The following is a 25,795-nucleotide window of genomic DNA, read 5'->3' on the forward strand; positions in this document are numbered from 1 at the left end:
TTAGGGAGAGAGCAGAGTTTATCTATACACAAATTATAAAACACTACTGTATACACTCTTTTAAAAAAAAAGATACAAATCAATAAAGGCAGTACAATTCTGAAATGAGGTTATAAAAAAGGTGTAGAACCACACTGCAGTCTCTAGAACTACATGGAGAGTTAGTGACTCCATTAGATAGAACCATGTGCCAAATTACTGTTATAGTTTTCATATAACAATGGAATAAAGTATGCTAGGCATATTCAGCGCTGCACATTAACAAGAGATTTCTTTGGACAAATATTTTGTGAAAGTTAGAAGAAACTTTCTTTTGACTGCTGCTACTGTTTTCTAAAAACAGACCAAAATTTGAAATACTGCAGCTCACACTGTATTAAAAAATGGCTTTGTACCAAAACAAAATCAAAGGTCAATGATCAGTGGTATGAATATACAAGGACTTGTATAGTACTCATTCAGGACTAATAATATGTATTTTTCTTAACATAAATCCTTAAGCTGAACTGAAATATTGACAAAGGTATTGTGCTGTCATGTGTATCACAAACCTAAGCTCTAATTAGTACTTACAAATTTAATATTTGCATCACAAAGTGTACAAATCAGCAAGCAAAAAACCACAGTTCTTATATTTTCAACTTTGCTGCCCCCCATCAACCTCCCACAAGAATACTCAATATGGATAAAGGACTTGAAAACATCTTTTTCATTCTTCCAAGGAAGGTGGAACATGTAAATTAATTCTATATGCATCAAAAGTAACACGTTGAAGAAAAGTCACAAGAATTATTCTAGCCAGCATTTGGTACAACCCATAATTGTTAAGGCTGCCAATTTCAGATGCTCATTTCTTTCTGAAGCATAGACTTTTTTGACTGAAGCTCAGTGTCCTTGGTCACCTTATCAAAAGGTGAATTTTTATGGTTTTAAGAAGTGAAAAAATTCTTACATGGGGAAAAAAATTGGCGCTAACAACTTTTGACTGTTTGAAAGGTACACACTGAGCATGCACAACAGAACATATTAAATTGACAGATGTACATTTAAGGTGATTTATTGTGCATATGTGCACAGCTTATTAATGGGCAAGTTGTGGCTCCTCCTAGGAGGGGCAAGGGAAGCCTCTACTCATCTATTCCTTGGGTATCTGCACAAGGCCCAGAAAATAGCCTGTTAATTGTGCTACCTCAGATGAGGCTTTGGGGGTGAGGAAGGGAGGGACTTGTTAGTATGGTCAACAGCACATAAGGCCCACAGGGGTCTTACTCAGCCAAGTTTGTGAAGTGGCCAGGACCTATCCTCAGTGTGCTTGCTAGTGTCCAGCAGTGGATAGGAGAACACATGCTACACCATTTAAAAGGTGTAGTGAGCTCAAGGGATCATAATGATGCCCTACTGCATTCTGCTTGCATCGCTCTTATGTACAAAATATGGTTCATAGTACTACCTTCTCAGCCTCTACAGTTATGGTACCAAAGCAATGATTGTGCTTGAAGACATGATTTAGACTTAAGTGCTTCCTTTTTAAAAATTCTATCTTCAGATGTTTTAACTTAAAATGATACCAAACCCATTTCTTCAAACTTTATTTATCACTTAAACTCCCCCCCAAATTTGAAGAAAATTGGGCTAAATGCTTTTATTTAAAACTCAGCAAAGCCCTGACAGCTTATCCACTTGTACACATTTATATTTTTATATACTGGTACATATACTTGTTAGCCTTTGGCTAATGCCTGTTAAGGTTTTCAAGTGCCTACTTTTCTAAAGACATTGATAACCATTACTTGGCCTTTTCTTAAGGGGTCTTATTACAGAACTGGAACATTTTCTTGACCATTTTTATTTTAAAATAACTTGAAAGTAAAATGCAAAAAACCCTAAATTAATACAACATTAAGATTGCAGTTAATTACTATAAAAGTCAGGAAATGTACAAGATAAGCTTACACAATTTTTAACTTTGCGCCTCAATAACAAATGCCTAAAAAAGTCATTAGTTATGTAATCCACAGCTGATCTAAACTTTTAAAAAAACATTATAAAACGTATCTGAGAAACTGCATGTGATGACAAATACTATTGTAATGCGTATATTGTTTAATTCTGATCTCTTGAATATCTGCATTACAATAGTATTTATTGTCACAGACAGTTTCTCAAACATATTATATGATCTTTACCAGAACTTTATATATCCTTAACGTTAAATCACCTTAGTTTTTAAGGTAATTCTACTTTAAATTGTCTGAGTGACTACCAATACTACAAAAATTGTGTGAAAAACTATCAATGTGTGAGTGCCAGGAAATAATTTAACAAAATACTGTAAGAAATAATTTATAAAAGAAAAAACTTACACACTTTTCCTTCTTTTTCTAACTTCCTTAAGTGAAGGGTAAGGTTATTTTCTGCGGCTTTAAGTAAATTTTCAGGAATTTCCTAAATAGAGATACAATGAATATATAATCATGCTATATCTGCCAATATTATTTTTGTTTTTGTTTTTATTTTCCTCAATACACAAAAGGGAACTCTTCTATGTTTAACTACCCACCAGCAGTGACAAAGAATTGAAATAAGTCATACCACTTAAATCTCCAGTTTAAATAATATTTTTTTCCCATTCTTTGCATTATGTCCTAATTCAGGATAGCACATGTTTAGGATAGCCCAAATTTAACAATGTATTACAAATAAACCATTTCTAATTTTAGTATTTGGCCAAATACGAAGCTCAACATAAGAACGGCCATACTAGATCAGACCAAAGGTCCATCTAGCCCAGTACCCTGTCTTCTGACAGTGGCCAATGCCAGGTGCCCCACAGGGAATGAACAGAACAGGTAATCAAGTGATCCATCCCCTGTCGCCCATTCTCAGCTTCTGGTAAACAGGGGCTAGGGACACCATCCCCACCTATCCTGGCTAATAGCCATTGATGAACCTATCCTCCATGAACTTACCTAGTTCTTTTTTGAATCCTGTTATAGTCTTGGCCTTCACAACATCCTCTGGCAAGGAGTTGCACAGGTTGACTGTGCATAGTGTGAAAAATACTTCCTTTTGTTTGTTTTAAATCTGCTGCCTATTAATTTCATTTGGTGACCCCTAGTTCTTGTGTTATGAGGAGTAAATGACACTTCCTTATTTACTTTCTCCACGTGCCATGATTTTATAGAGCTCTATCATATCCCCCCTTAGTCGTTTCTTTTCCAAGCTGAAAAGTCCCAGTCTTATTAATCTCTCTTTATATGGAAGCTGTTCCATACCCCTACTCATTTTTGTTGCCTTTTCCTGAATCTTTTCCAATTCCAATATATCTTTTTTGAGATGGGGTGACCACATCTGCATGCAGTATTCAAGATGTGGGTGTACTATGGATTTATATAGAGGCAATATGACAGTTGTACATCAAATTCCCTTTCCATTCCTCAAGGTTTTTCCCACAGTTGCCAGCATTTCTTAAAATTTGAGGGGAATTTTCCAAATATGCTATGGATCTGGCAGTTAGAGATCTTCTGGGATCTAAATGGTTGTCTTGGTAAATTGTCAGTTATTTTAAAAATAAATATCAGAGTTGCAAAACAGTTATCTCCATATTAAAAATGTAGTGCCATTGTAAAAATTATTATAAATTAGTGACTGGAGAACCTCAGAATGTTTGTGATTCTGATAAGCATCACAACTTCTGGATGCTTACCTGAAGTAATGGAGCTTCTCCTTGAAACCACCTCTCCTCACATAATTGTTCCTCCCACAACAGGCTCTCCCACCACAGCCTATTCCGGTCTTCGAAGGGGGGCAGGGGGAGATTTAAAATTCAGAGTTTGTTACCCAGGCCTGTCCCCATACCTATCTGAAATTACATGGGGGACCCACTTCTCCCAAATTTTCTACCCGTTGGTGTCATTATCCCCCACCCCCCAGTTCCCCATCTCCTCTGATTAATCCCACCTGCCACTTACCTCAATGTGTGGGGGAGGGGACTACTGGCTCCCTTCCCTGGCTCTGAGCTGGTTTCCACTCTACACAAAAATTATCATCAGCCTAGAGTAGCTGCTCAGACAGACAACAGATAGCAGTCTCTCCTTGATCTGTATGGGAGACTAGCATTACGGAAAAATCCCTCCTAGGCTGCAGTAGTTCCCAGTCTCCAGGACACAGACTGGAACTTCAAACACCTGAGATGCGTTCGCAAAACCCTTTGTAAACCTGTCCAGGATGTTTACAGCCCATGTCAGATTAGGATGGTTGACAGCTATCTTTTGCCCTCCCAGCATCTTGCACTTTTCCCTTCAGCCCAGCCCAGTGAATAAGTTTTTCCTGTAAGCAACATCATGGAAGAGTTCTCTATACTGCATGCCCTACACTCTGAGAATTACCATAAAGAGAGGAAGGGTAAGCAGAAAGACTAATATCTTTAGAGCTCTGTCTGATGATCAATAAATAGACTTTTGAGTGCACAGGCTGTTTATCTTTAAGTCACAGGATCCAGCTCCTGTTGCCCCATGGCAAGTTGTCAGAACACAGGGTTTCTAGCACAGTTTTTAGCCTGCACCTTCCTGAAGCCTGTGGGAGCTTGCAACTATAAGTTCTAAAATACCTTGCAGGAGACTCCGAACAACCCTGGACATAAATATATTTAGTTATTGTCTAACATTGTTCATCCTGATCTGACTATTTTTAACTACAAACTTTCTTGATCCTCATGAGAAACGTGTGATTACTAAGCTTCAAAATAATTATGAAAGGTAGAAGTTAATAAAAATAATTTAAGCCCAGATCCAGTAAAGCATTTAAATCGCGAGACTACTTACATGCTTATAGACAGGTGTGAATTTTGCTACATTAGTCCTTTACCGCACATGACTAGAACAGAAAAAATGCCAAATGTGGCTCAGCTTAACTATGACGCCTCCTAAAAGCCCACACACAAACGCATACCATGTTGACTTTATTTAAGTGAAAATTAAGGTTGTGCTCTTCAGTTCAATTTAATAACATTTTAACTATAATTACCTTGTATACAATCTTTATAAGCTCCACTGATGTAAATGATTTTCCAGCGTTCTCCTGCAAAACATTTAGGATTTGTTGTTCACGTGCATTTCGGTGAGAAATGTATCCTTGAATTTTAGCACATGCATCATGTACTACTGGGCCATGTCCTAAATTCAAACACAATTACAAGAGGTTTTTTTTTTAATATGAGAAACAGAATTTTTTAATAATTTAACTTATTCAATAATTTGCTCACAAATATCCTCTCACTTTGGTAAAAAGCTCTGATAAGCCTATAAATCCTATGGAAGCAGCAGCATCCCTGTACTTACCACCCTGCTAGTTAGGGTTGCCAATTTGGAAATACAGTGAAACCCCGCTATAACGTGATGATTGGGGTCCAAAAATTTTAATCGCGATAAATGTGGGGTCGCGGTATAGCGGGGTTACCAAAATTTTACCATTTCAAGCCGGTCAGTTTCTCTTGGGCAGAGAGCAGGGGAGAGGTGCAAGGAGCAGCTGGGGAGGAGAATGGCTCTTCCCGCCAAAAGAAGAAGTGGGGGTAGAGGGGAAGAGACAGTGGGGAAGGCACTTTCCTTTTTTTGTTTTTCTTTGGCGGCGCTCCGGCCGCTTTTTCTTTTTTTGGTGTGCCTCGGCGGTAACTCTGGCCGCTTTTTTTTTTTTGTCCTTCAGCGGCACTCCGGCTGCTTTTTTTTTGGCGCTTGGGGTGGCAGGAGCCACCTTATGATCGTGTTATAGCCGTATTCGCGTTATCGTGGGGCGCACTATAGCGGGGTTTCCCTGTATTTAAAAAATGGACACTCTAGCAGGAGTGCTGGAACCTCCACTACCCTGCCTCTTCCCCACCCCTGCCCAGCATATTCTCCCTAAAGCCTCACCCCACCTCTTCCTCTAAGGTCCCGCCCCCATCCACTCCTTATAGAGGCTGTAATACAGTAACTGTTCATTTTCAAAGTCACGTTAAACATTCCAAAACAAACCTTAGTTCTGAATCACAAAGATATAGTTATCAACAAACCTGTCATTTCAATTTGAAAAAGATTTAACACACTCCACCTCCACCGAGCTAGAGAGCCAATGTTTGGATATGAAAATGGAACCAAAATTTTGCAACGTTCAAGAAGCTTCACACATCCTGTATACCAACTCATCTCCAGCAACCACGTACACATACACTTATCTATGATACTGTGCCAAAATTGAAAAACTTGGAACCAAATCTGGATATAAACTGTCCCAACTTTTGGAGCACTCAGATTTATAGTTTGGGTTTGAGCTCTTTTCCATTTCAACACAAACACCCCATTAATAAATCTAATAAGTGACTTGCAAAACAATTACAAATACATTTCTAGATCTATTCCATACATGTATTTTAATAGAAGTATTTTAATATTTTAATAGTTTAGACCTTATGCAAACACTGGTTTGTATCATCCTAGATACCCAGATGCCTCCCATCATCATAGCACTAGAGTGCATCACAACCATGAAAGAATCTATTTTTGTAACACCTCTTTGAAATAGTATCATTATCCATATATTACAGATGAGAAATTTAGGCAGAAAGAGACAAGTGACATTGTCAAGTCATACAGCAAGTTTGTGACAGAGGTAGGAATTGACCACAAATCCTATTTCAGAGGATTAACCACAAGGCCATTCTTCCTCCCTCATTTAATACTGTTAAGGAACTAAGACATTTGTCAACTTTTATTACTTAACAGGAGAATATATGGGGATATACCTATCTCATAGAACTGGAAGGGACCTTGAAAGGTCATCGAGTCCAGTCTTCTGCCTTCACTAGCAGGACCAAGTACTGATTTTGCCCCAGATCCTTAAGTGGTCCCCTCAAGGATTGAACTCACAAACCTGGGTTTAGCAGGCCAATGCTCAAAACCACTGAGCTATCCCTCCCCCCAAATTCTGCTCTCCTCATGTGATACACAGAGAAATAAAATTACACTCTCTATTATTTTTCTTTATAAAACTGTGAAGCTCCACATGGGCTTTCTACGTTACAGCAGAATAGTGGATGGTGTTCTCATACGGTATAAGGGGCTTAAATGTCATATTAGTGGTCTGGGTTACAATGAGAAGTTGGAATGATAGAATCTTTGTTCTGTATTTGGAGGGCTAGACTTGAGATCTTGATGGCAGTCGATGTTGGAAAAATCTATGTTGTTAAGTGGGAGACTATCAGAATTTCTGAATATAAGTTGAGGCTGTCCAGGACTATATGGACAGAATTAAGCTTGGTTTTTTAAATACAAAACGTGATACTATACATTTGTACATTTATTTAAGAGATTGCAAGAACTGTGAATGTATTAGTATATAACATTTTAGTAATAGTTAATTTTCATTATTTTAAATTCTTCATTTTAGGGAGTCTAAGTTCAAATATTCCTTGGAACATATTAACTTTAATTCTGTTTAGCTCCTTAAAATTAAGAAAGATTTGTCTATTAATAATGGACATTCAATTTTTAAAGTACTCACATTACTTAGTAGGAAGGTTGTATTAATGGAAAAGTGAGAGAGCCATCTGGTGGCCAAAGTATCTTTCAGTTCCCAGGGAGACTTATAAAATATGAACAGTGGATAGGTTCTATTGTATATTCAATTAAAAAAATGTTAAATATAAAAAGTTATATGGAAAAAATAAAAAAAACTCAACCATATAAATATATTCATAGTAGGCAAATGGTCATGTTGTTGCAATGAATCATGGCCTCCGCCTAGATCTAATTCAGAGTTCAGATGGAATAAGAGAAGCCTCTGGGGTAGTGAGTGAGTGAGTGAGTGAGTGAGTGTGTGTGTGGAGAGAGAGAGGAAAGGCAGAGAATAAGGCTGTCAAACGGAGAGGATTCTTAGCATGAATAAAATTTAATACAAATCAAAAAAGTTACTATAATAAATTTACCAATTTTAATACAGTAAATAGTGGTGATAGAAAACTGTTCTCTGATTAGGGAATAACTACTGCTTATGGAAGTGCACAAATATTTTATTAAACATGGTAAAGGAAACAAAATTAGTTCTGATTCAAAATGCTGTACCAGGATACCTATGGCCATCGGCCACTGAAAATGCACAATATCCTATTGCCTTATTAGAATCTTAATTAGGGTATGTATTTATCTATTGCCAGCAGCATGTTAGGTGCTTTAGTAAAGCAGAAGGACAAGCTTCCTGCCTTTAAGAGTTTGTAATCTAGATAGATAATAAAACACAGAGAGGGGGATGAGAGAGAAAGAGAATTGTGACAAAAAGGTGGAATTTAACACATACTTTTGGCATGAGGAAAGTTAATCAAAGAAGAGGAACACGGTTTGTAGACTTTACACAGAAGGCAGTGTGGCCTAATAGATAAGGTATTGGACTGGGACTCAGGGCACCTGGAATCTATTTTCAGCTTTACCCCTGGTTAGCTTGGGCAAGTCAGTTCAATGCCCCCATCTGTAAAATGGGAATAATGATCCTCCCTCTCTGGTAATGTGCTTTAAGATCGACAGATGAAAAATTTATTTCTTTTCAAAGTACACCTCTACCCCGATATAACGCGATCCGATACAACACGAATTTGGATAGAACGCAGTAAAGCAGCGGTTTCACCTATAACGCGGTAACATTTTTTGGCTCCCGAGGACAGCGTTATATCGGGGTAGAAGTATAGTACATTTTAACAAAGAACATGAAGAAAGAGCAGAGATATGGTAGACTAAGTGAAGGAAGCTACTCATAGAAGGTTCATGTTATGAAGGCCAAGACACTAATTGGGTTAAAATAAGAACTAGATAAGTTCATGGAGGATAGGTCCATCAATGGCTATTAGCCAGGATGGGCAGGGATGATGTCTCTAGCCTCTGTTTGCCAGCAGATGGGAATGAGTGACCGGGGATAGATCATTTGATTACCTCTTCTATTCATTCCCTCTGAAGCACCTGGCATTGGCCACTGTCGGAAGACAGGATATTGGGCTAGATAAACCATTGATCTGACCCAGTATGGCCGTTCTTATTAAGAAGGCAGAAACAAGAGTTTGAAGTTATTTAATTATGCAAAATGCAGGGTGTGGGGAAGGGAATGAAAAGGGAAGATGGAAAAGGTAGGCAGTAGCCAGGATATGCAATCTTGAAAGAGAATAAGGAACTTAAATCTTACCGTCACATAATGAGTTTTTAAATTCAGTCTTGACAAAAAAGAGGCATAATTTTATATGAAAATTAAATGTTTTCCAAGATTAAAAAAGAAAAGTCAAGGAGACTGAATAAATCAGAGGATAATTAATGTAATATGGAGTTTGACCTCTTGGTCACTGGCTGAAATTCAGCATAGTTTGGTAACTAAAATAATCATCTGATTGATAGCTTGGTGGCCTTTACAAAATGAATTTATGGTCTCAATCCAGTTTGTAATGGACAGCTGTCTACCTCAAAAACCATGACCACAATTGGCATTCTTAGCCGTAGTCTGACTAGAGAAGCCAAGGACTCAAGGGCTATACATACTGAACTGACCCCATCTTCCCCCCCCCTGCTCTATAGGTGGTCTTTTTAGTTCAGGTTTAGGTGCAGTGGCAGGATGGTGTGAAGCAGCTTGCACAGATGCTGCCTCTCGTGCATGTGTTCTTTGACAGAAGATTCTGGTTTTCTGGGCTATCAATTCTGCACTTCTCACAACCACAAGTTTCACTCAAATATAATAATGCTCATGAGAGAAATGGATAGCATCATGGCAAGCACACATGCAGTATCTTAAACAGAATAAACTGAATGCCCTTTAGCTAATTATAATAACTAAACACTGGATAAGGTACATTAAGTATTATATAAATACTATATTATTTGACTGTCGTAAGAGTTCTTACATTCTTAGAGGAGCTATTTTAAGTATTTTATATAAACTAGTAGATCTAATTAAGAGAATGTAAACTACCAACCAGGGTATATTAAGTCAGCTTGCATTTGCAACAGCATTTCCAGTGATTTCATGTAGTCATACAAGTCTTCAAATACTGCTGTCCCTTCTCCTAGAATACAGTCACCAGAAAATATAGCATTTTCTTCCACTAGATGTAAAGCCATATGATCATCAGTGTGCCCAGGTGTATATAAAACTCTATTAAATGAAAGGAATGAATAATTTTATATGCAACAATCACATATACACCATTTACATGTAACAGAAACAAATGCTGATAAAGCCATGAATTAATATGGCAGTCTAGAAAAAACCTCTGTAAAGAATCCTTATTAGGGAAAGAGGGTTAATATGAAATGTTAGCTTAGAGATGATGTGATCTGGGCTAATCTGGTCCATTTTCTTAAGCTCCATAAACATATATGCAAACTACCATACATAATTAGCTCTAATATTCTATTCTATACCACAGGTCCTTATACTACACTCATCACTGTGGTATCGGCGTGGGCCGAGCAATGTGCTGGCCACCCTTCCTGCAGCCCCCATTGGCCTGGAGTGGCGAACTGCGGCCAGTGGGAGCCGCAATCACCCGAACCTGCGGACGCAGCAGGTAAACAAACCGGCCCGGCCCGCCAGGGGCTTTCCCTGAACAAGTGGCGGACCGGCTTTGAGAACCACTGTTCTACAACACTGAAGTAGTTTAATTCACCACTGACTTGAAAGGGACTCCCTCTGAGTAAGGAAAAGAAGCAGGATGTTTCCTTAAAACTGACAGAAGCAGTAGAGCAGCGTTATTTTGATGGGAGAATTCTGGACAATACAAATCTAAAAAACAAAAACTCTACTCCGAGCAGAGTTTTTATTTTTTACCCTGAAATGAGACAAGTATCAAGGATTCCATGAAGTACATTATGGACTTTGTTATCTATTCTACATGGAAACCATTCAGAAACTATGATGATGGGCAGCAGTATAAAACACCATAGAATATAGATGGTTGCCCTAAGGAACAGTTTTATCTAGGGAACCTTCATAACTTTTCTAGGGAGGCTAGATAGTGCTGAAATCATGGGGCTGGATCCTGATAATATTAGGTAATCCCCTCTCACATAGGTAGGTCCTCTTGACTTCAACAGTATTATTCAGCTGCAGAAAGACTACCTGCATGAGTAAGTAGTGCCAGGATCTGACATATAGGCTGCCCTCCAGTCAATTATATTGAAAAAATAATTTCACTGTGGCATATTCACGAATCTCCTCAACTGTTTTGGCTGTCTTAAAAATAAGAACTAAATTATGATGCAGTTATAAATAGTAACTTCACAATTATGAGGTATGAGAGGAAAACATTCTTAGTTTTAAAAGTGGACTTAGCCTACTAGCACAGAACTAACATTTACCTGAGAGTGGCTCCCTCAGTTTTTAACACATCTCCATCTTTCAGATATGAATACTTTAGCTTTTCTCCTTCTATTATTTCCTCACGATGAGGAGTGCGTGGAAGCTTACTTATGCAATATTCAGAATCTATTTAAAAAAGCAGATTACATTTTAGATCATTCACAGTTAGGGCCCTACCAAATTCACAGTCCATTTTGGTTAATTTCACAGCCCTAGAATTAAAAAATATCATAAATTTCTTGATTTCAGCTATTTAAATCTGAAATTTCACCGTGTTGTAATTGTAGGGGTCCTGACCCAAAGGAGTTGGGGGCGGGGGGGATAGGGGAGGTCGCAAATTATTGTGTGGGGGGGAATGTCGTACTGTTACCCTTACTTTTGTGCTGCTGCCTTCAGAGCTGGGCAGTTGGAGAGCAGTGGCTGCCGGCCAGGACCCCAGCTCTGAAGGCAGAGCTGCCGCCAGCAGCAGTAGTGCAGAAGTAAGGATGGCATGGTATGGTATTGTCACCCTTACTTCTGCGCTACTGCTAGGTTGCTGCTTTCAGAGCTGGGCACCTGGCCAACAGCCACCGCTCTCCAGCCACCCAGCTCTGAAGGCAGTGCATAAGTAAGGGTGCCAATACCGTGACCCTCCATAAAATGACCTTGCGACCCCCCCTGCAACTCCCTTTTGAGTCAGGACCCCCAATTTCAGAAACGCTGGTCTCCCCTGCAAAATCTATATAGTATAGGGTAAAGACACAAAAAAGACCAGATTTCACAGGGGGAGACCAGATTTCACGGTTCATGATGCGTTTTTTCATGGCTGTGAATTTGGTAGCGCCCTATTCATAGTTAAGCACTGATTACTCTCAGGCTGCTAGCATGGATGCCCCATAACATTAGAAAATGTGAGTAGATGTACCATTGTGCAGGAGTCTATTTCAATGCAAACTTAAAGAATAAAAAAGTTTATTGCAATAACAACATGTATATGAAGGAATCATATTTACATAGACAAGACCACTCAAACACACATAAAAACTCAAAAATTGAATACAGCTGGTGTTCTAAAGAGGATAAACAAAAGACGACTTCTCCAAATGAAATTTCACTTTGAAATTCTTATAATCCATTATTAGTTTCATTTGGAGAAGTTATGTCTTGCTCATTAAGACACCAACACCATTTCCAGCTGCCCTTGGGGACTCCTTGGAAGTAACTCTGGTGAGGTTACAGCCTGTGGCAATCTCCCACAAAACACAGAAGGGCTGCATTCCCTGTACTGTTCATAAAGTATAAAAAGAAACCGCTTTCTCCGCTTAGAGATTTAACCAAAACAAGCATCACTGAATCAATATGATATCTTCATTTATTTTGGGTAAGGACAAACATGCAAAGTGTCCCTACCTTACACAATTTGGGGTCTGGGTGTTCACCAAAAATTTCCATTCGAGTGGTTACCAGCCACCTGATCCAGTTATTTACTTGTTGTTCAAGTGAAAATAATTGTCAATTGATTATTCTGTGTTAACTCAGGGAGGAATCTCTTGTTGTTGGGTGAATTATCAATGGTAAACTAGCTTCCATCTCGTCATTCATAGACAAAAGACTATTAACAGTATGAGGCTTTCCCCCTTCCAAATATGTACGTACATATTTATATATTGACATGAAGAAACATTTTGGAGTGCATCTAAACCAAACATTCATACTATTTACTGTACTCATACTATGCGCTGTAACAGCATCATGTGTTTAAATATACTGTACAGCTCACATGAAGATCTCAAGTGCACAGTCCAGCTAACAGTCCTCCAAAACACTCTAATTAGAGGCTCCTGTCCCCATAGCTAACCAGTAGTGCCCCTTCAGTAACTGTCAAATTAAACTATAATCTTCTGCCTACCATTGTGGATGTTCCTACAAATATCAGATATGCCTCCAGTATGATCATGGTGCCAGTGTGTCACTAAAATTTCCTGGATTGAGATGTTGAACTCAGTCAGTGCCTGTTTTAAACAGCCAATATATTCAGGGATAGCTGGCTCTCCCGTGTCAATAAGGATCCTTCTACATTTGAAGAGAGAAAATATGGCAGAAATGTTCAATTACAAAAGTCATTATAGAATTAAGAGATTCCCTGGATGATGAAACCCTAAATACTTCGGGAAGACCACCTCTTCCTGTGACACACTGCTGCAGTACTATCAGCAGAAGTGCTCGAGCTGCATTCCCCCCTCATTGTAAGGTGGGGGGCTCCTGGCAGTATGTTCTTTATCAGGGCCCTGGCACTGCTTTTGTCCTGAACAGCCTAAATTCAGTGAGGTTTGGGCATGCTACAGAAGCCATGTATTTGGTAGGATTTTTGGAGAGGATTGAGGATATGTTTCTAGAAAGCTGGGAGAACATGGTTTTTTTGGCCAAGCTGAGTTTACAGATGTTTGCTTTTTGACTGCTGATGGGTTATTGCGTTGTAACATTTAATTGCCAGAGCACCTACAGACAGCATAAAGCAGTGGCTCTCAAACTTTTGTATTGGTGACTCCTTTCACATAGCAAGCTTCTGAGTGCGACCCCCCCCCCTTATAAATATATTAAAAAAGTGTTTTTAATTTAACACCATTATAAATGCTGGAGGCAAAGCAGGGTTTGGGGTGGAGGCTGGCAGCTCACAAACCCCTATGTAATAACCTCACGACCCCCTGAGGGGTCCCAACCTCCAGTGTGAGAACCCCTGGCATAAAGGAATCTTTGAATCAAAATAAACAATGTTGAAACTTTGGACCCTGGCACAACCACCCAACATCAGTGTCGGTAAGTAAAAATTTACACCGAGTGCCAAGAAAAACTGTGGCAAGCCCAGGGAAAGAGCCAGTACCTGTTGTCATGAGGAAATGCAATGCTTACACCACGCCCTCAGGTAAATCACTGAACTCGGGACATATAAGCCCAGGGAAATATGGGAAAGTATAAGGTCTCTGGAAGGAAGACAAGGAAGGTGAAATCCTGACGGGCCCAGAAACCCAACATACAAACGGATAAAACTGTGTGCCAGAGCCGGGGAAACCCTTCACTGCCCCTAGTTTCCCAACCCCACTCCCTAGGCTTCCCGTGACCCCCGGAATCCCCCCTACAAGGCACGACAGCACAGAGAGCATAGCCCCACTCCCAGACTTCGGGGGAGAGCGGCACGGGCCTCGCTTGGGCCTGTCTCAGAGACCGGGCTCCAGCCTCAGCCAGGCGGCGGCTGCGGAGTTCCAGCGGGGCTGGGAGCGCGCGGCTCTGCAGGTGCGGGGCAGTCAGAAGCTGCCGGCGCCGGCCCTGTGGCGGGAGCCTGCGCTCTGCCGAGGGGCGGGGCTGTTACCTGGGCCCGGTCCCCACCAGGTAGGTGTTGGTCCCCTGCAGGGTCATGGGGCCCGGGTTACAGCCCAGCACGCGCACCACCCGCGAAGAGAGCCGCTCAATGCGCGGCAGCAGCGACGCCATTTTCCCCGCAGGGCCAACAGCCTAACGGCGGCGGCGCGCGCGCTCGACAGAAGAACGTAGCTCCCCTTGGCCCCTCCCTCACGGAGAATAGCTCCGCCCAGCGCAGGAGCTGAGCGCGCGACTGTTCCCACGGAGGCTAGGAGGTGGCCTTTGCGCGGAGGAAGTTGGGCGGGGCTGCTTGGCCTTGGCCCAGTCGCCTTCTTCCCTCAGCTGCCCTGAGAGCAGAGCGTTCACCTCAGCTGAGCTTCCTAGGCCTTGTCTACACTAAAGGGAAAAGTTCCATGTAGCTCAGATCTACTTACCGCGGGGTCTAGTCTCTCGGCAGTGAGCTGGGAGCCTAGGTGCAACCGGTGGGTTTCTTGCAGGGAGCCTCCAGGCAGCACTAGGGCTCCTAGCTAGGAGTCACAGGGCAGGACCCAGCTGGGAACAGGAGCCAGGTGGGCACAGGTTAACTCAAAGCTGTGAGCCTGGGCAGCAGCTGGGCTGGGGGAGCTGGGACCTGGGGGGCAGCCTGGCTCCTAGTGGGAAGTGGGGTGGCCACAGCCTGGTTGGGAATGGGAAGCCCACGGGGGCAGCCAGGCTCTAGTGGAGGCCCCCCGCCCTGCGGTGACAGCTAGACTAGGGCCTGGCTGCCCGCACTAGAAATTGACAAGAATGACAGCCAACAGCCAATATAAGTAATGCAGTGTCTACATGGACACTGTCGCCCTATGTTGACAAGCCCTATGCCTCTCATGGAGGTGGAGTTATGTCAATTATATTGGCACGAGCAAGGCTGTAGTGTGTACACTGATATAATTAGGTTGGCGTAAGGCTTACATCCACCTAACTCTGTAGTGTAGAGCAGGGGTTCTCAACCTTTTTCTTTCTGAGCCCTCCCAACATGCTATAAAAACTCCATGGCCCACGTGTGCCATAACAAATGTTTTTCTGATTATAAAAGCCAGGGCCAGTGCTAAGGGATAGCAAGCAGGGCAGTTGCCCAGGGCTCCACACCACAGGGGGCTCTGTGAAGCTAAGTTACTCAGGCTTCGGCTTCAGCCCCGGGCTTTAGCCCCATGTGTTGGGGCTTCAGCTTTCTGACCTGGGCCTCAGCAAGTCTAATGCCAGCCCTGCTTAGCGGACCCCCTGAAATCTGCTTGCGACCCCCCCAGGGGACCCCAGGTTGAGAAATGCTGCAAGCCTCAGAGCGTCACAGCTAAATAGAAGTTGGAACAGACAGTTTAGCATAAGTAGTTAACACATATTTCAAAGACCCATTCAAGGTGAAGTGGCCCATTAACAATCTTCCAGTCATGGGGGGCAGAGAGGGGGAAGGAAGGGAGGGGAAAAAAGCATCTGTGGCTGGGGGTTGCTAGTGGACTATAGATTGTTGTCATAAGTCCACCGTCTCTATTCAGTCCATGATTTTAGGCCATGTCTACACTTACAAGCTTAAGCTTACATGAGCTTAAGAGCACTCTTGTAGCTACGTTATGCCAACGGGAGAGAGCTCACCTATCAACATCATAAAACCAGCTCAAAGAGTGGGGGTAGCTATATTGGCTGGAGAGTGTCTCTGCTGACATAGCTCTGTGCACACCAGTGCTTATGCCAGCAAAACTTATGTCACTCAGGGAGGTGCTTTTTTTACACCTCCGAGTGACAAAAGTTTTGCCATCATAAGTGCTAGTGTAGACATGGCCTTAGTGTCTAGCAAAGTTAAGAATTTAAGCTCCCAGGCTCATCTTTTGAATTTGTTGTGCAGATTTCCCTTGAGAATGAGGACTGAGTAGTCAGATACAGAAGACTTATTTTGTGAAAAGTGTTCACCCACAGTGATATGGTGTTTTTGTCTTTTATCATTTTCCTGTATAAGTTCATGTGAGAGCATAGTGATTGTCTGGTTTCACCCACATAGTTGTTATTGGAGCATTTAGTGCACTGGATGAGGTACACCATATGTTATGATAGGCATGTGTAGGATCCATGGATCTCAAAAGGTGTGTTGTGGGAGTTGTTGATCATCCTAGCAGTGGAGATATGTCTACTGGTTTTGCATCTATTCTGACAGCATCTGGTGCCGCTTTGAGTTGGTATGTCCTGGTCTGTGGGGACCTTGCTTCTGATAATGAGTTTGGAAAGGCTGGGGGATTGTTTGAAGGCCAGAAGAGGAGGGTTCAGGAAAGATTTCTTTCAAGATGTAGTCCCCATGAAGTATGGGTTGTAATTGTTTAATGCTACCCCGTATGGGTTCCAGTGAGGTGACAACTAGGGATGTGCGGTCAGAGGGGTTTTTTATTTCCATACTGAAGCAGGTTCTCTCAGGGTATTTGGGTGGCCCATTCCATGATGTGAGCTACTTCTCTGGTGAAGTGTCCTTTTTTTGGAGAAGGCGGTTTTAGTGTGTTAAGGTATATATCCTGGACTTTCTCCTTGGAGTGTATTCTATGGTATTTGAGTGCCTGACTATAGATTTCTTGGTACATTTAGGATGGCCACTGGATCTCTGAAGATAGGTGTGGTGATCCGTGGGTTTCTTGTATATAGTAGTCTTTAGGTTCTATTGGTGGTGGTATCCAGGAAGTTCATGCTAGTGTGGGAGTGTTCCAGAGAGAGTTTGATGGATGGGTGGTGGTTGTTGAAGTTGTGGTGGAAATCTCCCTGGATACCATGATCAGCTTCAACAATGGAACCTGACAGACAACTATATACAGGAAACCCACGGATCACCATGCCTACCTTCACAGATCCAGTGAAGGTAACTATCCTAAACAGTGGGAGGGACACAATTAGAATTATGGGCTATCTGTACAAGTAGAATTTTTGGGAGGGATTCCAAAGTGTGGGTCTGACAGTGTTATGATGTTGGTCTGGAAAGTATTACTTCTGTCGATGATCCTTTATGCAATGATTAAAAATCTCTCTGGGACCAAATTCTGGCTGGAGCTGTTGATAGGTGCACACCAGAAATTCCAGACAGCAGATGGACAACAGAACACTTATTGACTGTCTCTATTCTCGTGCCTCCATAATTTTGCCAAGCCAGCCTCTTTAATCTATTGGAACCATTATTTATATCACACTCATCACATTAATTTCTCACTTTCCAGGATCTTTAGCCTCAGAGGGGCAATTACAGGATTTGCTTGGAGTCAGAGGGGCTCAGGCTGCATGTTATATATGTATGCTCTGACTCAGCAGTGGCCTTTACACACAACCTTACCTCCCCCTTCTAGATTACTCCTACTGTCTATAAAAAGAAGAACAGGAGGACTTGTGGCACCTTAGAGACTAACAAATTTATTAGAGCATAAGCTTTCGTGGACTACAGCCCACTTCTTCGGATGCATATAGAATGGAACATATATTGAGGAGATATATATACACACATACAGAGAGCATAAACAGGTGGGAGTTGTCTTACCACCTCTGAGAGGCCAATTAATTAAGAGAAAAAAAACTTTTGAAGTGATAATCAAGCTAGCCCAGTACAGACAGACAGTTAGATAACAAGTGTGAGAATACTTACAAGGGGAGATAGATTCAATGTTTGTAATGGCCCAACCATTCCCAGTCCTTATTCAAACCGGAGTTGATTGTGTCTAGTTTGCATATCAATTCTAGCTCAGCAGTTTCTCGTTGGAGTCTGTTTTTGAAGTTTTTCTGTTGTAATATAGCCACCCGCAGGTCTGTCACTGAATGACCAGACAGGTTAAAGTGTTCTCCCACTGGTTTTTGAGTATTTTGATTCCTGATGTCCGATTTGTGTCCATTAATTCTTTTGCGTAGAGACTGTCCGGTTTGGCCAATGTACATGGCAGAGGGGCATTGCTGGCACATGATGGCATATATCACATTGGTAGATGTGCAGGTGAACGAGCCCCTGATGGTATGGCTGATGTGATTAGGTCCTATGATGATGTCACTGGAATAGATATGTGGACAGAGTTGACATCGGGGTTTGTTACAAGGATAGGTTCCTGGGTTAGTGGTTTTGTTCAGTGATGTGTGGTTGCTGGTGAGTATTTGCTTTAGGTTGGGGGGTTGTCTGTAAGCGAGGACAGGTCTGTCTCCCAAGATCTGTGAGAGTAAAGGATCATCTTTCAGGATAGGTTGTAGATCTCTGATGATGCGCTGGAGAGGTTTGTTTAATTTGTTAGTCTCTAAGGTGCCACAAGTCCTCCTGTTCTTCTTTTTGCGGATACAGACTAACACGGCTGCTACTCTGAAACCTACTGTCTATAGTTGAGCATGGGTCGGTGAATGGAATTGGCCTCATACAGAAATCAGGTGCCTTAAAATGCTGTTTTTGCAGTGTACATGTGCATCTGTTTGGGGCGCCATTAAACCTATTTTCAGCCATCAGGTAAAATTTGGCTCTTGGGTTAGGCATATCTGTGATGTCACATATAAAAATGATGGGACCTGAAGATACCTAGGCAACTTGTGTATTTTGGTAGCTGACTCTCTCTAATGTAAATTCAGGTTTTTTTTGCATAATCCTGAAAGTATGAGAGGGAAAACCTCTTCAAATTTGCTAAAAATCTCCCACAAACTGTGCTGGTGATTTTTTCCTCCTTAATTGCTTTGAATGGTAAGATTCTGACTGCTTATGAAATCAACCATCAAGTGTCTTTTTTCTTTTTTAGTATCAGTGTAAATTTCTTCTAAATAAATAATGTCTTTTCTAATTACATGTAGGAGCTATGAAGCTATTTGGTCTGTAGATGGCAGCAGTAATATCCTTTGAGGAATTAATTTACAGGTTCTTTCTGCCACAAGAAAGCCTTTGGTCTTCGTTTCCAGGACCTGACCACTAGGTACAAAACTTTGATACCCCTCTTTCTAGTATGCACTGACTGAAGTGGCTGCTGTTAATATGTTTTTGCAATTCTACTAGAGCTTCTAGAGTGGACAGTTATTTGCTTCAGCTTCTCCAATTCAAATAGCAGGTTTGCATTTTTAGTAAAAGCAAGCATACTAACCAAAGATTATTTATTTGCGAAAAAAATAGTCTGAACAGGAGAGTGTGAACATTATAAACAACAAAAGAACTAAACAAAATGAGTTTTGAAAGGAGGTTGCTTCATATTTTACAACCAAATGATATTAACTCACGGCCAAGTTTAAAAAAAAATTTTTTTGGGGGTGCAAATAGACACCTAAACACGTTTAAAAATGTGGTTCTCAGCTTTTATCTTTTGCCCTTGATATGTGTAACTGCTGAGAGTAAAAGCTTTTCATTGAGGCTAAATAATAGCATCTCTGTTGCCTAAGCATGGAAATATAATTCTGTGTTTATTATACAAACTTTGCTGAATAGGGTAATGCAGATGATTTCACAAAATAAATCATTCCAATATAATTTAGAAGCTGCTAGTTAGAAGTATTAGTGAGATAGGATTTTTTTTTGTTTGAGCTTTTTTGTTTGTTTGTTATTTTTATAGCTTTGCAATTGCGGCTATAAAACACTTTAAAAAAAAAGATATATGTATTTTCTGGCCATCAGCAGACGTTCCCTTTTCCATCTGTTGAATCTTTATGCTTCCCCATTATTGCATTTTTGCCAGGGAGAATTTTTTTGTACACTTACGTGTTCCAAGCATCAAAACACATTCATCTGCCATCTGTTCATCTCATTGCATGAAAAAGCAAAACCCTTACCTTTTGTATACATTTTACAATGTATCTTATTGCAGAGACAACTGCTGAACAATTCTTTATTTATTAATAAGTCAAATATATTCACAGGCTTTGCTAAATCTACATATATATGTATATTGATTTTGATCAATAAGTCTTAAGAAACCAGTGTTATTTCAACAAGTGGATATACTTTCATGGAATAAAAGACATGAAATGAGATTTAGTTAAATAACCTTTATTTTAGGACTATATTAAAAATCCATAGATAAAGGCTCTTTTAGAATTCTTATTCCAATAATGTATACATTCATAAGGATTGACAGTTCCAGATAGCTAGCAGTTTATTAACTATGTCACATGGTCAACAGGTGATTTAAGTTTCAGTTTCCATTATGGCATGTAGCCTTTCACTTTTGCTGATGGCAAACTTTCGAGACACACTGTGAAAGTATGAGAAATGTTCAGACCTTCAAAGCTGCTTGGAGCAGACTATGGATTTTACAGTTAAAACTTTGACTTGTCTGTGGCAGGTATTAAGGTAAGTTTGAATTTATGATAGTGTTTTTAAATATATTTCAAGCAGTAAAGGTCTACTTTTTAGTATTTTACAGCTTCTGCTCTATCTCGGAATGACTGTGTAAAGGTATATTGGGTTTCAGAATGGGCACATTTTTCAGCGCAGGGTACTTAAATTGTACTTCTTATGGATGATATCTTAACAGATCTTGTACGGTAAGCAAGTTTTGAGCCTAGAGGTCTTGGATCAGGGACTAGGAGATTCCAGGTCCTGTAGGGCATAGGCGACAACACCCTTCTCCAAGTCAGCATTGAACTTGTACCCCACATGGCATTAGGAGATGCTTTAACTATTGGAAGGACTGTCATAGATTACACATAAACACTTGTATACATTAAGGGTCAGATTTCCAGTTGAGATTTCAGATGCATCTGCAAAAAGGCATTTGTGCATGGTCTTGTGATTAAGGCAGTAGAGTGAAGTTTGGGAGATATGGATTCAGTTTGTGGATCTGTGACAGACTTCCTGTGCTACCTTGACAAAATATTGATTATAATGCTTCCCTATTGAAGAGTGTGGAGAAGATGAATTCATTAATGTTTATGAGTTGCTCAGATACTGAAATGAGGGTACAGAGATGGGGCCCATATGAGTAATTAGAAGTCCAACTACCCAATTTGCACACACATATTTCAAGCACAAAAATCACAGATCATGACTGAAGTCATCTAAAAACTTGCCCCCAGGTATCCCATAGCATATTGCCCATTATACATGTTAATCCTGCTAACCTGGAAGATATCAACATCAACAATTATATTATCCCTGTCCAAATAGAAGCATAAGACTTGCCATATTGAATCAGACTGTTTATTCATCAAGTCTTATTCTGCCTCCTGTAGTGGCCAATAGCTACATTCTTATATTTTCAAATAGTGATATATTCTTCATCCACCATCCTAAAAACTGTACAGTAGTTACTGTGACCCATTACAATGGCAGTTAAATATTAAGGGTTAGTGAAGTGATCCTTATATATCAAGTATATTCAGAGCATTATTTTTTTTTAAGAAATATATCTCACAGGCTGCCAATTTAAATATTACATAAATGAAAGAATTATTAGGTTATGAAATATTAGTAAGAGCAAAGTTCAGTTTAGCTCATGCTCTACTGTGTACCAAAGTTTACTCCCCTAACCTCCCCAGATCATGTCAATTGCTGTTGATATTTGGAAGAAGTTAGTGACAATTTTTTTTTTTTGTCAGATGAAGGGACTCCAGGTATCTGAGTTCTGAGAGTACGTCACTCTACTGACCACAGCTAGGCCAAGACTTGAGATAGGAAGTTGACAGAACAGAAGACTCGTAATAGCTAGGTTACTATTCAAAATTTGGTCTGGTCAATATCAATTAAGAATTGTCAGGATCTTTCTTGTGGTCTATGTCATATTAGCTAATGGCCTCAGTTCACTTCTTAGTGGGCAGGTGTCCAAAAATCACAAAAATCCAAAGCAAGCCCAGCCCAACTCTCTTCCTTCCAATCCTTCCTGCCCCGGCTCTGCTGGCTGCCCCCAGGTGTTCCCCATAAAGTGTCTGTCTGATACTGCTTTGGTTGTGGTGTGAGCCTGACATTTTGAAATGTTCATATGTTTGGTTATTTTGGTATGCTGCCAAAATTTTCCTGACACATGAACGTGAGAGAATAGAAGGGAACTGGTGACTTTTAACAGTTTATAATTCAACAAAAACTGAATGGAATTTTATGAGACAAAGAAAATGCAATTCCACAGCTCATAGACTCATAGACTTTAAGACCAGAAGGGGCAATTGAGATCATCTAGGCTGACATCCTGCACATCACAGGTCACAGAACCACCCGCTCCTCTTGTAATAGACCCATAACCTCTGACTGAGTTATTGAAGTCCTCAAATCATGATTTAAAGACTTCAAGTTACATAGAATTCACCATTTACTCTAGTTTAAACCAGCAAGTGACCTGTGCCCCATGCTGCAGAGGAAGGCAAAAAAATCCCGGGGTCTCTGCCAATCTGACCTTGGGGAAAATTCCTTCCTGACCCGAAATATGGCAATCAGTTGAACCCTGAGCATGTCAGTATGACACCCCCAGCAAGACTCCTGGGAAAGAATTCTCTATAGTAACTCAGAACCCTCTCCATCTAGTGCTCCATCTCCAACCATTGGGGATTTTTGCTACTAGCAGTCGCAAATGGGTAGGGTTGCCAGTTTTGGTTGGATGTATTCCTGGAGGTTTCATTACATGGCATAATCTTTACTTAAAGATTAGTCTTTAATTCCAGGACAATCCTGGAGGGTTGGGCCACATGCTATTCTAGGCAATTTCATCATACCATCTCCTCCATAAACTTATCGAGCTCAGTCTTGAAGCCAGTTAGATTTTTTGCCTCCACTGCTCCCCTTGGAAGATTGTTCCAGAACTTCACTCCTCAGATGGTTAGAAGCCTTTGTCTAATTTCAAGCCTACATTTGTTGATGACCAGTTTATATTTGTTTGTTCTTGTGTAAACATTGGCGCTTAACTTAAATAACTCCTCTCCCTCCCTGATATTTATCCTCTGATGTATTTATAGAGAGCAATCATATTTAATTTCAGCCTTTGTTTGGTTAGGATAAACAAGTCAAGCGCTTTGAGTCTCCTCTCGTAAGGTAGGTTTTCCATTCCTCTGATCATACTAGTAGCCTTTCTCTGCACCTGTTCCAGTTTGAATTGATCTTTCTTAAACACAGGAGACCAGAATTGCACATGGTATTCCAGATGAGGTCTCACCAGTGCCTGGCATAATGGCAATAACACTTCCCTATCTTTACTGGAAATCTTTTGCCTGATGCACAGCCACATTACATTGGTAGCTCAGAGTCATCCTGTGATCAACCAATACTCCTCTTCTGTTGCTTCCAACTAAGAAGTCTCCAGCTTATAGCAAAAATTCTTGTAAGTCCCTAAGTGCATGACCTTGCACTTAGTACTATAAAACTTCATCCCTTTTCTATTTCTCCCATTTTCAAGGTCCTCCAGATCTTGTATGATATTACGGTCCTCGTCTGTATTGGCAATACCTCCCAACTTTGTGTCATCTGCAAATTTTATTAGCACACTCCCACGTTTTGTGCCAAGGTCATGAATGAAAATGTTAAATAAGATTGATCCCAAGACTGATCCCTCAAGGGCATTCCCTCTGCTGAATATCAAAGGTATGTTGAAAACAATAGAGGCGTGAGAGATTCTCAAAGAAAAAGTCACAAAAATCATTATAATGGAAATTGTTAGGCAACCTAAATGTAGGAACTGTAATCTGCTTCCCCGATAATAAGGATACATATTCTACAGTAAGGCCAGGGCCGGCTCTGGCTTTTTTGCCGCCCTAGGCAAAAAAGCCACCCGCCGCACCCACCCCCCACCCCAGCACGGCAGGGGAGGGCGCTGAGCCCGGCCGCGGGCCTGCAATCCCTGACCGGCTGGAGCGCCGGGGGGAGGACGGCGAGCCCGCCTCGGCTCCACTCTCCCCGGCGGCCAGAGCGCTGGGGGGAGGGCGGAGAGCCCCTGGCGGCCAGAGTGCCGGGAGGAGGGCAGAGAGCCCGGCTGGGGCTCTCCGCTTCCCCGGGTGGCCAGAGTGCTGGGAGCAGGGCGGAGAGCCCGACCGGGGCTTTCTGCTCTCCCCGGCAGTGAGCCCCCGACGGCCAGAGCGCTGGGAGCAGGGCGGAGAGCCCGGCCGGGGCTCTCCGCTCTCCCAGGCGACCAGAGCGCCAGGAACAGGGCGGAGAGCCCGACCGGGGCTTTCTGCTCTCCCTGGCGGTGAGCCCCCGACGGCCAGAGCGCTGGGAGAAGGGCGGAGAGCCAGGCCGGAGCTCTCCACTCTCCCCGGCGACCAGAGCGCCTGGAGCAGGGCGGAGAGCCCGGCCGGGAATCGCTCTCCCTGGCAACCAGAGCGCCAGGAGCAGTGTGGAGAGCCCGACGGGGGCTTTCTGCTCTCCCCGGCGGCCGGAGCGCTGCGGGGAGGGCGGCGAGCCCAGTCGCAGCCCCGCTCTCGGGCTGGAATGCGCCGCCGCGCCGCCCCTTCTCCAGGCACCGCCCCAACCACATGCTTGGTGGGCTGGTGCCTGGAGCCGGCCCTGAGTAAGGCAGGGTCTGGCTAGCGATTCCTGCACAGGAATGATCTTTCATCTCGATCCTGTTCAGTAGCCTCTAAGGGGTAATCTTTTGTAGTCACTGAATATGGACAAACATGAAAGATAAAACCATTAAACAGTGAAAAGTTTTCCAATCACACAATGCGTGTAGCTGTATAATGACGTGTATTCAAGGTATGATTGTTCTCCACTGTTTGTGAGCACTCAGAGGCAGAGGAAGAAGGTAGTATCTTGAAACAAGCCCAGATTCTCATGGATTAGCTGTTGACTGTGGAAGACACTTTTTTTGAAAGTGTTGTTGTAGCCATGTTAGTCTCAGGGGATTAACGAGACAAGGTAGGTGAGGTAAGACGGTCTGAAGAAGAGCTCTGTGTAAGATCAAAAGTGTGTGTCTGTCACCAACAGAAAAGTTGGTCGAGTAAAAGATATTACCTTACGCACCTTGCCTCTAATACCTTTTGAGAGTCCGGAAAGGCTGGCTTTCATGAATATTCTGTCTTAATGAGTAGTGTTGGGAAGGAGTCACCATCTTTACCCACACTAACTGAGGTTTAAAAAGCTCATGGTAATGGGCTTGTTTCTTAGCATCTCTTAACTCTACACTTAGAAGTGTCTACTTATAACAAGACAGTTCCACAGGTACTGGGCAAG

The 25,795-nt window shown here is 41.7% G+C and overlaps 2 protein-coding genes across 6 annotated transcripts in view; one reads left to right on the plus strand and one right to left on the minus strand.

Annotated features, from left to right (window-relative positions):
• LACTB2 (lactamase beta 2) overlaps positions 1–14,906 on the minus strand; it is a 16,800-nt gene extending 1,894 nt beyond the window's left edge. Inside the window, exons 1-7 of one of the 4 annotated variants that reach the window (XM_065582124.1) lie at positions 14,708–14,906; positions 13,250–13,413; positions 11,361–11,487; positions 9,977–10,155; positions 5,026–5,174; positions 3,707–3,795; positions 2,364–2,445 (exon numbers count right to left, since the gene is read on the minus strand). In XM_065582124.1, the coding sequence (XP_065438196.1) occupies positions 2,391–2,445; positions 3,707–3,795; positions 5,026–5,174; positions 9,977–10,155; positions 11,361–11,487; positions 13,250–13,413; positions 14,708–14,829 (885 nt within the window). In that variant the 5' untranslated portion in view covers positions 14,830–14,906 and the 3' untranslated portion in view covers positions 2,364–2,390. The remainder of the gene's footprint in view (positions 1–2,363; positions 2,446–3,706; positions 3,796–5,025; positions 5,175–9,976; positions 10,156–11,360; positions 11,488–13,249; positions 13,414–14,707) is intronic. The other 3 variants (XM_065582125.1, XM_065582126.1, XM_065582127.1) reach the window with 3 other exon arrangements.
• Positions 14,907–18,048: 3,142 nt separating this feature from the next.
• Positions 18,049–25,795, plus strand: part of XKR9 (XK related 9) — a 29,789-nt gene continuing 22,042 nt past the window's right edge. Inside the window, exons 1-3 of one of the 2 annotated variants that reach the window (XM_065582121.1) lie at positions 18,049–19,631; positions 20,826–20,995; positions 24,024–24,208. The gene's annotated coding sequence lies outside the window, so the exon portion shown is untranslated. The remainder of the gene's footprint in view (positions 19,632–20,825; positions 20,996–24,023; positions 24,209–25,795) is intronic. The other variant, XM_065582122.1, reaches the window with a different exon arrangement.

Source organism: Chrysemys picta, chromosome 2 (genome assembly GCF_011386835.1).
Source record: "Chrysemys picta bellii isolate R12L10 chromosome 2, ASM1138683v2, whole genome shotgun sequence".
NCBI classification, from domain to species: Eukaryota; Metazoa; Chordata; order Testudines; family Emydidae; genus Chrysemys; species Chrysemys picta.